This window comes from Sinohyriopsis cumingii, chromosome 11 (assembly GCF_028554795.1).
Source record: "Sinohyriopsis cumingii isolate HCF-2022 chromosome 11, ASM2855479v2, whole genome shotgun sequence".
In the NCBI taxonomy this organism is placed as follows: Eukaryota; Metazoa; Mollusca; class Bivalvia; order Unionida; family Unionidae; genus Sinohyriopsis; species Sinohyriopsis cumingii.
In genome coordinates this window covers 60,191,186-60,204,325 of record NC_142971.1, presented here as the reverse complement: position 1 = coordinate 60,204,325, position 13,140 = coordinate 60,191,186, and the positions used below count along the sequence as shown (strand labels likewise).

Here is a 13,140-nt window from a genome sequence, read left to right as displayed (position 1 = left end):
CCTCTATGTTGTTGAGTGATATTTTGGCATAATGAAAACTTGATATTTCCTCAATCATTGATGAATGTGGGAGAAGAAAGAAGTCTGGTTGTGTTGGTACCCCAGAAATCTCCAAAATGGAAATGATGTATTTGAACTATGTGCCAGATGGTTTGGGGCACAAGTCCAGGGGCAAAAGGTAAAATTTATTTACTGCTTTATCAAAGAACCAGACCTCTTCCCTCTTCTTCCTCCTCCAAGTGGGAGGAAGGGGTGGGCCTCAGAGGTGCCATTTCTGCAGCTTCTGTTTCAAACTCATTTTTGTCAACGAGGATAGACAGGGCATCATTATCATCATAGAACTGGTACACTCTGAATCAGAGAATGGCTGGGCATCACTATATCCCTTGGTGAAGGAGGCACAGGAGCATGCCATAGTCTGTAATTCAACATGAGTTCCAAAGGGGAGACAAGAATGTCTGTCTAATCTGGATGATGTTAAACCTATAGCCTTCCAAGCGAAGGCCACCTACCCCATGGGGGTATAATGGAACAAGGGCCTGGAGGTTAGGGACCCCACATCCCATAAAAGCTCACTGGTATAATTGGGGGGGGGGCACCAATGCAAAATCCATTCTTAGCCTGAGTCCTGTGGGTAAACTCCAAATCCTGCATAGGAAGGGGGGTACTTGGTCCAAACCCTGTCCCCGTACCATGAAGACAATAAATTGACAGTAGAAGATCGTGTCTTCAATTTATTTATCACTCTGTGCATAATAGATGTGGTGCTGCACCTCCCTAACAGGAGGGAGCAAGATGCTGCCAGAAGCATGAGATGTGTTGTGATGCTCTACCTCCCTAATGGGAGGGAGCAACTCACTTAAGCTCAACCTCCCTAATGGAAGGGTGCAGCCCATGGTGGCAGTGCTTCAGATTCTCAATGGGAGGGTGCAACCCACTGTTGCAGTGCTCTACCTCCTTAATAAGAGGGTTCAACCTGATGTCACAGTGCTTTACCTCTCCAGTGGGAGGGAGTAACCAGCTACCTAAGGCATACATGCTGTTTGGAACATGAGGAGTGTTTGTCTTTTCCCTAAAGCAGGAAGCCAATGGACTCACTGAATGTCTAGTGCCTCCTTCTGGCTGGGCTTCATAAGCTGCCAAAGATGCAGGTTCCAGCAAATGAAAACCTGAAAGAAAAACTGGAAAAATCTGAACGTGAGGAGGAGAGAAGGTTCCTCTGCCCTCTATATGGTTGGAATCAAATAGATTCCAGGCACCAGAAGACCATAATTTGCAAAAAAGTGCAATGATTTTTCCGTGTGCACTTTGAGCACTTTATGCAGTCTACATGAATATCCCATGAGCTCTTCTTGTGGCCACACTGCCCCAAAGACTGTCCTGACATAATAAAGGATTAAAGAATGTCACCATAAATCACCTGTTGTTACCATGAAACTCATCTGGTTGCATGCAGTGTTGTACCATGTTCACTCCTGTGTTTGTACCAACAACACTGTATGCTTGTAGAAAACAAAAGAGTTTACCTTGTGGAAAATTACCTGTAGTTTTCCTATGAAAAAATAAGATATTTCACCTCTGAACTTATTAAATAAACATGCAAATACATTTGCAATGTGAATGTGAGCACGGACAAACATTAAAAGTATACGTGAAATTGAAGATTGAGGAAATGATATCGTCACTGTTAGGCAAGTCCTGTTGTTATTTTTCTTTGAACACAAGGACTTATGCAAACCACTGTGTATATATATATAATGAGCATATGCCCACACTAAAAGAATGGAATGTGAGGTAACCTTGGAAGCTCTTTAAAGAACTAAGTTCTCAAGTGGGAACGGTTACCATATGGTTTTTCTTAATAAAACAGAATGGACAGTTATAACACTGCAGAAAAAAAACTGTTTTTATTTGTGGTAAGTTGCAACAGCCATAATTTGTCTGGTAATGGTTTTGGCAAACATATACACAGTTGGTGTCCATAAAAAAGAATGATAGGTAATATCTACCTTCAAAACATGTCCATGCAACATACAGGGTGGTATGCATATTGATTTTTCTCCCTCTGGTGGAGGATGAATTCACATCAAATGGAAGGTGAATTTTCAGCATGAATATAGATCAGCTATGCAATAGTGACAGGATCAGTAATTGATATTATATTGCTTCTCCACTACCCCTTCCAACTGGCTAACAATTTACATGTTTTATTTAAAGTGAAATGGGGCTCCCATGTTAGGATTGTTCCAGTAAAATATACTTGTTGCCTAAAAATAGGCACTTTTATTGTGATGAGGTCACCCAAAGAGGAAGTTTAAAATTATTTTGCATCATTTCCATATGAACCAATTGAGTAAACATACCTCCCTGTCATGTACTTTTAAAAAAGCTGCCTTACCTGGGTAGCAAGTATGTGTAACTGAAAGAGGTCTAACAGCATGTACCTGAGTCTTGTTTCTGAGTACTTACCCCATGTACAAGGTGGCTGTATGAGCTATTGTATGGTACAAAGTATTTTTAATTTTGCTGTTAATAACTTACAAGATTTGTCAGAACCAAACTATGTTTGCCTGTGTGCTGTAGTGTCTGGTTTTGCAATTTTTATCCCTTCTTTCCAAAGACAAGGCAATGATCGTGGGATACCATCCAGTTGTCTGTACATGGGTATCATATATGTTTCGCATTTGCTGGAGTCTCCAACATTTTTTTAAACCTGTTTTGTACCATACCATAGCACTGCTGTGAGGGAGATCAGATCTCAGACTCTTTGTAAACATTATTGTTCTTGATGATCTACAATTTGCCCTCCATATTTTGAGCAAAAGTGACATTCTTTACACTCTAAGAAAAATCAGCATGAAAACACTGTGCAGTAGAGATGAGGTGTGGGATGACGAGCCATCTGGTTATCAGCACCCATTATTGCAATCTGTCACCTACTTGATTAACCTCAGTATTAGTTAAGGTGTCTTCCCTAATAATCCAAAGTGTGCTAAAATTAATGATTTTAATACCTTTCCCTTTTCCACAAGGAGCATTAGTGACAAAAACCTCTCACAAAATTAAATGATAAATGGCTGGAGGAAATGAATAATGGCAACCTAACTGGCATAATATTTCTAATGTATCATATCTAATCTATGCTTAGTGTATTTGGTAACAATGCCTTCATGGCAATTTGTCCATGGCACTGTATTAGTAATGTATCCCATCTTGTCTATGCTTAGTGTATTTGGTAACAATGCCTTCATGGCAATCTATCCATGGCATTGTAGTAGTAATGTATCCAATCTAGTCTATGATTAGTGTATTTGGTAACAATGCCTTCATGGCAAATTGTCCATGGCACTGTAGTAATGTATCCCATCTAGTCTATGCTTAGTGTATTTGGTGACAATGCCTTCATGGCAATTTGTCCATGGCACTGTATTAGTAATGTATCCCATCTAGTCTATGCTTAGTGTATTTGGTAACAATGCCTTCATGGCAATTTATCCATGGCACTGTAGTAGTAATGTATCCCATCAAGTATATGCTTAGTGTATTTGGTAACAATGCCTTCATGGCAAATTGTCCATGGCACTGTATTAGTGATGTATCCCATCTAGTCTATGCTTAGTGTATTTGGCAACAATGCCTTCATGGCAAATTGTCCATGGCACTGTAGTAATATATCCCATCTAGTCTATGCTTAGTGTATTTGGTGACAATGCCTTCATGGCAATTTATCCATGGCACTGTATTAGTATTGTATCCCATCTAGTCTATGCTTAGTGTATTTGGTAACAATGCCTTCATGGCAATCTATCCATGGCATTGTAGTAGCAATGTATCCCATCTAGTCTATGCTTAGTGTATTTGGTAACAATGCCTTCATGGCAATCTATCCATGGCATTGTAGTAGCAATGTATCCCATCTAGTCTATGCTTAGTGTATTTGGTAACAATGCCTTCATGGCAAATTGTCCATGGCACTGTAGTAGTAATGTATCCCATCTAGTCTATGCTTAGTGTATTTAGTAACAATGCCTTCATGGCAATTTGTCCATGGTACTGTAGTAGTAATGTATCCCATCTAGTATATGCTTAGTGTATTTGGTAACAATGCCTTCATGGCAATTTATCCATGGCACTGTAGTAGTAATGTATCCCATCTAGTCTATGCTTAGTGTATTTAGTAACAATGCCTTCATGGCAAATTGTCCATGGTACTGTAGTAGTAATGTATCCCATCTAGTATATGCTTAGTGTATTTAGTAACAATGCCTTCATGGCAAATTGTCCATGGTACTGTAGTAGTAATGTATCCCATCTAGTATATGCTTAGTGTGTTTGGTAACAATGCCTAATGGCAATTTATCCATGGCACTGTAGTAGTAATGTATCCCATCTATTCAATGCCTAGTGTATTTGGTAACAATGCCTTCATCCCAATTTATCCATGGCACTGCAGTAGTATTGTATCATATCTAGTATATGCTTAGTGTATTTGGTGACAATGCTTTCATGGCAATTTGTCCATGGCATTGTAGTAGTAATGTATCCCATCTATTCAATGCCTAGTGTATTTGGTGACAATGCCTTCATGGCAATTTGTCCATGGCACTGTAGTAGTAATGTATCCCATCTAGTCTATGCTTAGTGTATTTGGTGACAATGCTTTCATGGCAATTTGTCCATGGCACTGTAGTAGTAATGTATCCCATCAAGTACATGCTTAGTGTATTTGGTGACAATGCTTTCATGGCAATTTGCCCATGGCACTGTAGTAGTAATGTATCCCATCTAGTCTATGCTTAGTGTATTTGGTGACAATGCTTTCATGGCAATTTGTCCATGGCACTGTAGTAGTAATGTATCCCATCTAGTCTATGCTTAGTGTATTTGGTGACAATGCTTTCATGGCAATTTGTCCATGGCACTGTAGTAGTAATGTATCCCATCAAGTACATGCTTAGTGTATTTGGTGACAATGCTTTCATGGCAATTTGCCCATGGCACTGTAGTAGTAATGTATCCCATCTAGTCTATGCTTAGTGTATTTGGTAACAATGCTTTCACAGCAATTTGCCCATGGCACTGTAGTAGTAATGTATCCCATCTAGTCTATGCTTAGTGTATTTGGTGACAATGCTTTCACAGCAATTTGCCCATGGCACTGTAGTAGTAATGTATCCCATCTAGTCTATGCTTAGTGTATTTGGTAACAATGCCTTCATGGCAATTTGTCCATGGCACTGTAGTAGTAATGTATCCCATCTAGTCTATGCTTAGTGTATTTGGTGACAATACCTTCATGGCAATTTGTCCATGGCACTGTAGTAGTAAACTTTTCATCCATTCTATGCTTAGTGTATTTGGTGACAATGCCTTCAGGACAAGCCATGACAATCATTATATTTCTGACTCCAAAATTCTGTTAAACTTTATGGATCCAATACTAAATGGCTGTTGGAGGAAGGTCAAGGTCACTTAGTAACAAGAGGTTCTCATGGAATGATTTGGGCAGGCCATTCATGTCCTCAGTTTTCCTGAGTTTTATAACTTACTGATTACAAATACTGTGGGTTTTGCTGACTTTCATCCCAAGCCCAACACTAAATATTCTTGCTAACTTTCATCCCAAGCCCAACACTGAATATTCTTGCTAACTTTCATCCCAAGTCCAACACTGAATATTCTTGCTAACTTTCATCCCAAGTCCAATACTGAATATTCTTGCTAACTTTCATCCCAAGTCCAACACTGAATATTCTTGCTGACTTTCATCCCAAGTCCAACACTGAATATTCTTGCTGACTTTCATCCCAAGGTCAAAACTGAACATTCTTGCTAACTTTCATCCCAAGTCCAACACTAAATATTCTTGCTAACTTTCATCCCAAGCCCAACACTGAATATTCTTGCTAACTTTCATCCCAAGTCGAACACAAAATTATCTTGCTAACTTTCATCCCAAGGTCAACAGTGAATGTTCTTGCTGCTTATAAAACTCCATATTTGTTTAATTCATAAGTTTTACTCTAGTTTGTTGCATGGGCTGTTTGTGCCTCATATCTAGAATTTCATGAATGCTTCAAAATCTTTTGCAATTTTCAGAAAAAGAGTATATCAGTGGAATCCTTAGGAAGGACCACAATGGTAGATGATTTTATTTCAAGTTTTCTGCTCTTTATCCACTGTATCGCATACACTGTGATATTAGTTGAGAGAGTGAAACTCAATTTTCACAAAACTGTTTTTATATGGCAAAGGTTGTCTTGAAAAAAATGATTTTACTCTGATTGGCTTTTGGTTAGTGCCTAATCCCTGATTGTCAAGAACTTAATGTTTTGATAACAGTCTTTAAGAACACTAATTAGAACATATTACGGCAGTGCGACTAATACTGTTAGCTCAAAGAAAAGGGCATCATCATTTTCCTTAAAATCTATGCATTTATGTCAGGTGTTAGCTAATCAGCCTAATTAACACAATGGGTCTGAAAAATGCACATTTCAATATCCTTTATTTGGGTCTGAAAAATGCTCCTTTTAACATCATCAAATGTCAAATAACTGTAAAACAATTTACAGTATTCTTCTAATACATGGTACTATAATGCAAGGTAGTATTATGCATGGTACTTTTATGCATGGTACCATTATGCATGTTCCTATCATGCATGGTACTATTATGATTGTTACTATATGGTATTATTATCATGCAAGGTGCTATTATACAAGGTAGTATGATGCAAGGTATTATAATGCAAGGTACTATTACACATGGTACTATTATACAAGATATTATAATGCATGGTATTATAATGCAAGGTACTATTACGCATGGTACTATTATACAAGATATTATAATGCATGGTATTATAATCCAAGGTACTATTACACATGGTACTATTATACAAGATATTATAATGCATGGTATTATAATGCAAGGTACTATTACGCATGGTACTATTATACAAGGTACTATGATGCAAGGTATTATAATGCAAGGTACTATTATGCATGGTACTATTATACAAGATACTATGATGCAAGGTACTATTACGCATGGTACTATTATACAAGGTACTATCATGCAAGTTACTATAATGCAAGGTACTATTACGCATATTATACAAGGTACTATGATGCAATGTACATGTATTATAATGCAAGGTACTATTACGCATGGTACTATTATACAAGGTACTATAATGCAAGGTACTATTATGCATGGTACTATTAAACAAGGTACTATGATACAAGGTATTATAATGCAAGGTACTATTAAACAAGGTACTATGATACAAGGTATTATAATGCAAGGTACTATTATGCATGGTACTATTATACAAGGTACTATAATGCAAGGTACTATTATGCATGGTACTATTAAACAAGGTACTATGATACAAGGTATTATAATGCAAGGTACTATTACGCATGGTACTATTATACAAGGTAGTATGATGCAAGGTACTATTACGCATGGTACTATTAAACAAGGTACTATGATACAAGGTATTATAATGCAAGGTACTATTAAACAAGGTACTATGATACAAGGTATTATAATGCAAGGTACTATTATGCATGGTACTATTATACAAGGTACTATAATGCAAGGTACTATTATGCATGGTACTATTAAACAAGGTACTATGATACAAGGTATTATAATGCAAGGTACTATTACGCATGGTACTATTATACAAGGTAGTATAATGCAAGGTACTATTATGCATGGTACTATTAAACAAGGTACTATGATACAAGGTATTATAATGCAAGGTACTATTAAACAAGGTACTATGATACAAGGTATTATAATGCAAGGTACTATTATGCATGGTACTATTATACAAGGTACTATAATGCAAGGTACTATTATGCATGGTACTATTAAACAAGGTACTATGATACAAGGTATTATAATGCAAGGTACTATTACGCATGGTACTATTATACAAGGTAGTATGATGCAAGGTACTATTACGCATGGTATATTATGACCCTGCTGTAATACAGTAGATGGGGTCCATAGAACCCAACTGTGTTATAAACCAAACTGTGGTATAACCAAAAAAGTCAGTTAGTTGATGAAAATGATGCATTTATCTAAAATATGGCAGGCAGGGGTAGGGGATAATAAAAGTGGGCACAAAAATACGTGTTTTTTATTAAATGAAGACAAAAAACTAGTCTGATAAACACTTGTACATAGACAACTTACAATTATTTAGTACAATCCACAATCTGTTAAGGACTATACTTGTATATAATAAATCCATGAATTTGAGTATAGATCACATATTATATACAACATATATGACTCACATCCCATAAAAAAACACAAAAAACAAGTATGTATATAAAATGGAAGTCCTCATTTTGATCTATATCCAATTGTTACTTAACAATTCACAAATTTGTCACAATTAGCACATGGCTGTAGCTGTTTACATGTACATGTTCTTAAATTGGTCTAAATTGTGGTCAGCTGGTGGCAGAAACCTCTTGCTGAGGCTACCCAGGGGATAAGGCTATTGATAGGGAAATGAAAACTTGAACAAATTAAAAACTTTAACAAAGATATTTGCAAGATAACCCATCTTCAACTAATTTGATGGCCATATGTAAATGGTTTCAAAAGACTGGAAATTTAATTGTGTGTTATGCCACCATTGGTAGCTACTGAGAGCCTTTGTTCTGCAAAAGTGAACTTTCATGGTACAACAAATGTGTACCAGTCAGTTTGGACAATGCAACATTCTATCAGATTCCATTGTTTTTATTAACTTTGGTGTTGACTTCCTTTGATGAAAGGTTATTTGCTTTATTGAAGATTGTAGTCAGCTTTCTTAGATGAACTGTGCATTTGTTATTGAAGTTACCGGTAAAGGAGAGCTTTGAAGGACCAAAGATGTATGTTTCTTATTGCAATGGCAACATCAAATAACTATAGAACATTGAGACTGATATTTTTTCTTCATTTGCTTAGTATTTATACAGAAGGATTGGTGTTTCAAATGTGATTGGTTTTCTTTGAAGTTTCAGCAAAACTTTTTTTCTGGGTTCATTTTAAAAACAAAAGGAATTAGCCATCATTTGGTCCATTGTAGCAGTTACTTTTCCAGCTTTTAAAAGTTGGTCAATTGTGGCTAATCCTGGTAGCATAGACAGACAAATAAGAAGATCTTGGCTTTTATTGGGGTTTATTGGGGGGGGGTGTTTAATTAAATTTTTTTAGGTGACATTTCTGGTGTGGAGTGATGCTGTCTTTCACACATGTGTCAGAAATTTAAAAACAAATGCCCAACAGATGATGAATAAACAGGTGTTCTGTTCTGTCAGGGATTACTATAAAAATTTTTTTTACAAAGGATTAAATTCAATGAGTGAAAAGAAGAGGAATTTACTTACCATCGACATACAGAGGTCAGTCAAAATAAATATATTAATTACTAGTATGTGGCAGATAATCCATATTTCGTCCAAAAGATCCATTATAAGATAGTGCCTCGTCCAGTTGATCTCCTCTGCCAGAAATGTTGTTTTTTTAAGAAAATGCAGAGATCTTACAGCATGCAGTACTTGGGCCAGATGTCAGCACAAGTGGATTATGATATAACAATGCACTGTTGTGGTGGTTAGACAGTAAGGACAATAAATTATTTTATACAAAGTTTGCGGCTTACTTTCCTGGTGCCTCTGAATTTCTTCACTTCATACCTAAGTTGTATAAAGAATTTTAAACAGTCAACAATGTCCAAGGGATGGGGAAATTGCCAGATGGTACATTTTATCACCAGTAAGGAAAATAAATCGCAATTTGAGATATTGGCAATGTCCAGCATGATCCATGAATAAACATTTTACACGTTATTCTTCTTAATTTTAGGAAGAAAACACTTTTTTCATGTATGAGATAAATGTATAGTAACACCACTATCGTCTTATATTAGAATTCTCTCTTCCCCAAAAATGATAATACACTTTTATATGATACTTTTCTTACTTTTAAGGAAAAAATTTACATGTATGAGAAAAGTACATGTATATGAAATTTCGGGAGCCACATAATAACCATGTTACATCCCAATTCGTGTTATAATGGAGTGTGCTATAGTGGGGTCACACCGTATTTTCAAGAAAGGTACTATTATGCAAGATACTATCATGCAAGATACTATGATGCATGGTGCTATTATGCATGGTACTATTACACATGGTACTATTATGCATGGTACTATTACACATGGTGCTATGATGCATGTTACTATCATGCAAGCTAATATTATGCATGACACTATGATGCATAGTACTATTACACATGGTACTATTATGCATGGTACTATTGTGCAAGGTACTACTATGCACGGTACTATCATGCATGTTACTTTCATGCAAGCTACTATTATGCATCATACTATTGTGCAAGCTACAATTATACAAGGTACTATGATGCATGGAACTATTACACATGGTGCTATGATGCATGGTACTAATGTGCAAGGTACTACTATGCACAGTACTATCATGCATGTTACTATCATGCAAGCTACCATTATGCAAGGTACTATTATGCAAGGTACTATTATACAAGGTGCTATTATGCATGGTACTATCATGCAAGCTACTATTATACAAGGTACTATTATGCGTGGTGCTATTATGCATGGTACTATCATGCAAGCTACTATTTTTATGCGAGCTATATTATACATGGTACTATTATGCATGGTACTATTATGCCTTTTACTTGTATTAATGGTAGTTAATGGAAAAGCTACTTCTGCAATACAGAATGAAGCTTAAAGAATATTCATCTAAAACTGAGTATTTGTATGAGTTTTACCACTGGAACATCTTCTTAAAACTGAATATTTGAAGGAGTTTTTCTACGTTATATATATATAAAAGTGAGTATTTGTAGGAGTTTTACCACTGTAATCTCTGCTTGCAGAATTCCTCTACTCTTTTCATTTTGTCATCATCTAACACAGCTGAGGGATCAACATGGTGAATCTGAAAATAAACCATCAAGTAGTAAATTGGAAGAACTTTACCAGTACTATATGAACAGAAGAATTATTTTAGCACATTCTATAAAATTGAATAGACTAGATTGACTCGGTCATCAGTCCTGTAATTGGCAGTACATGTACGTACAAATTGACCAACACACATTTCAGTTTTGCAAGATTAATATTTCATTATTTAAATTGTTATGACTCTATGGTCATAAAGTAAGTAACAGAAAGAAGTGAAACCAACAAGTTTTGGGAAAGTTAAAAAATTTAATTATGAATAGTATAAAATGTTAGAGGAACTTACAGTATTATGATGAATCCAAAATAATCCCAAAATGTTCTATTCAACTCTAAAATATCTGAACATTCCGAATAAATTTCAGATCCATGAATGTGCTGGTCTGTCAATAGTCCTGATGTGTCAAAATGGCATTGTCCAGAACTCCTTTGAAAAATTCACAATAGTCACAGAACAACACCATTGTCTATTGAATAATCCAAACAAATATTTTGTCTCAAACAATACCTAAGTACATCATAAAAATAAGTCTGCAGACTTGATGTTACAACAAGAACACAAGAAATAAGAATAACAAAACTGTCTGACAATAGGTACTTATATACAGGTATAAATAGTAAAACATGCCTTTTGCCCCTACTTATTACATGACGAATTGCAAATCTCCAACATCATAAAACAACTCACATGATCTAATCTATTCAATGGGAAATAACTTATTTCATCTAAGAATCCACCTGACCTACCTGTCCAATGGGAAATAGCCAACAACTTGTCAACATATTTATTAACATTATTAATAGTAACTGTAAACATGTATGTAAATGTCTATTTATAGATCCTATGCAATTGTATGTTCTTAATATCTTAAACTATAACCTATGCATGTATGAAATTTCAACTAAAGATAAATCACTACAATTTACATTCATGAATACAACTTACTGAATCTATAGATATACATAACAATATATTGTACAATGTGATGCAAATATCTACTTTAAATTATGCTTCTGTTTGCTGTTATTGTTAATGATAGGGGAAAAGAAAAATCCATTGTCTGGCAGCCTGAGACAGCTAAATTTTAGCTTCAGGTAATCTATTACCTGGCAGCCTGGGACAAGAAAAATTTTAGCTTCAGGTAATCTATTGCCTGGAACAACGACATTTTAGCTTCAAACATCCATCACCTTGCAGCTTGGGACAACTAAAAAAAATTGTTTCAGGCAAATCCATTACCTGGCAGCCTTGGAAAACTCAAATTTAGCTTCAGGCAACCAAGTGTATAATGGCAGACATATAACACAGATGTTGGCATCTTCCCATCAGGTCTTTTGTTATCAAAAGATTTTGGCAACATCACATGGCACTGCATCATTCAGCGAGAGCACTACCGGGGTAGCAACACTGATGTAGATGTCTTCATACTGCATCTTGAAATTCAGTTTAATTAAATTCTCACTCTAAAAACAATAAGCTAAAGTGTCACACTTGTTTACTACATACAGTTACTGGTAGTTTACATCCCAGTCAGCCATGTGCTAAAGTGTCACACTTGCTTACTACATACAGTTACTGGTAGTTTACACCCCAGGCAGCCATGTGCTAAAGTGTCACACTTGTTTACTACATACAGTTACTGGTAGTTTACATCCCAGTCAGCCATGTGCTAAAGTGTCACACTTGCTTACTACATAGTTACTGGTAGTTTACACCTCAGGCAGCCAAGTGCTGCATGAACTGTCATTTCCCCGGACACTCACTATGTTGACACCCTCATTTACATGTGAAACGGGTGCCACTAAATTGTACACAAACAGTAGTTGCCAATCTCTTTTATCCCTGACCAAAGTCTCATCCTGGTCAGGCAACCAGATTTAGATGGCTATGGTTTATAAACAGTCTCATTAGTATTTTGTCTGCTACTTACTGTTTATGCTGGGTGTTAAAGTTTACTAACATCTGACAGTAACCTGGCAAAGTCAATCGTGTAATAATACTACTTCCTGCCATCATCTGGCAGTTCAGGGCTAGCTAATGCCATATGTTAAGCTAGCTGTAACAGCTGTTTATTTTCTGACACTGATTGCAAACAACAACTACT

At 36.1% G+C, this 13,140-nt stretch overlaps 1 protein-coding gene across 3 annotated transcripts in view; it reads right to left on the bottom strand.

The window, feature by feature from the left end:
• The window catches only part of LOC149788534 (MTRF1L release factor glutamine methyltransferase-like), a 52,044-nt gene that overhangs the window by 31,558 nt on the left and 7,346 nt on the right, over positions 1–13,140 (bottom strand). For all 3 annotated transcript variants that reach the window (XM_089974553.1, XM_089974551.1, XM_089974552.1), the window contains exon 3: positions 10,930–11,012. In XM_089974553.1, the coding sequence (XP_089830679.1) occupies positions 10,930–11,012 (83 nt within the window). The remainder of the gene's footprint in view (positions 1–10,929; positions 11,013–13,140) is intronic.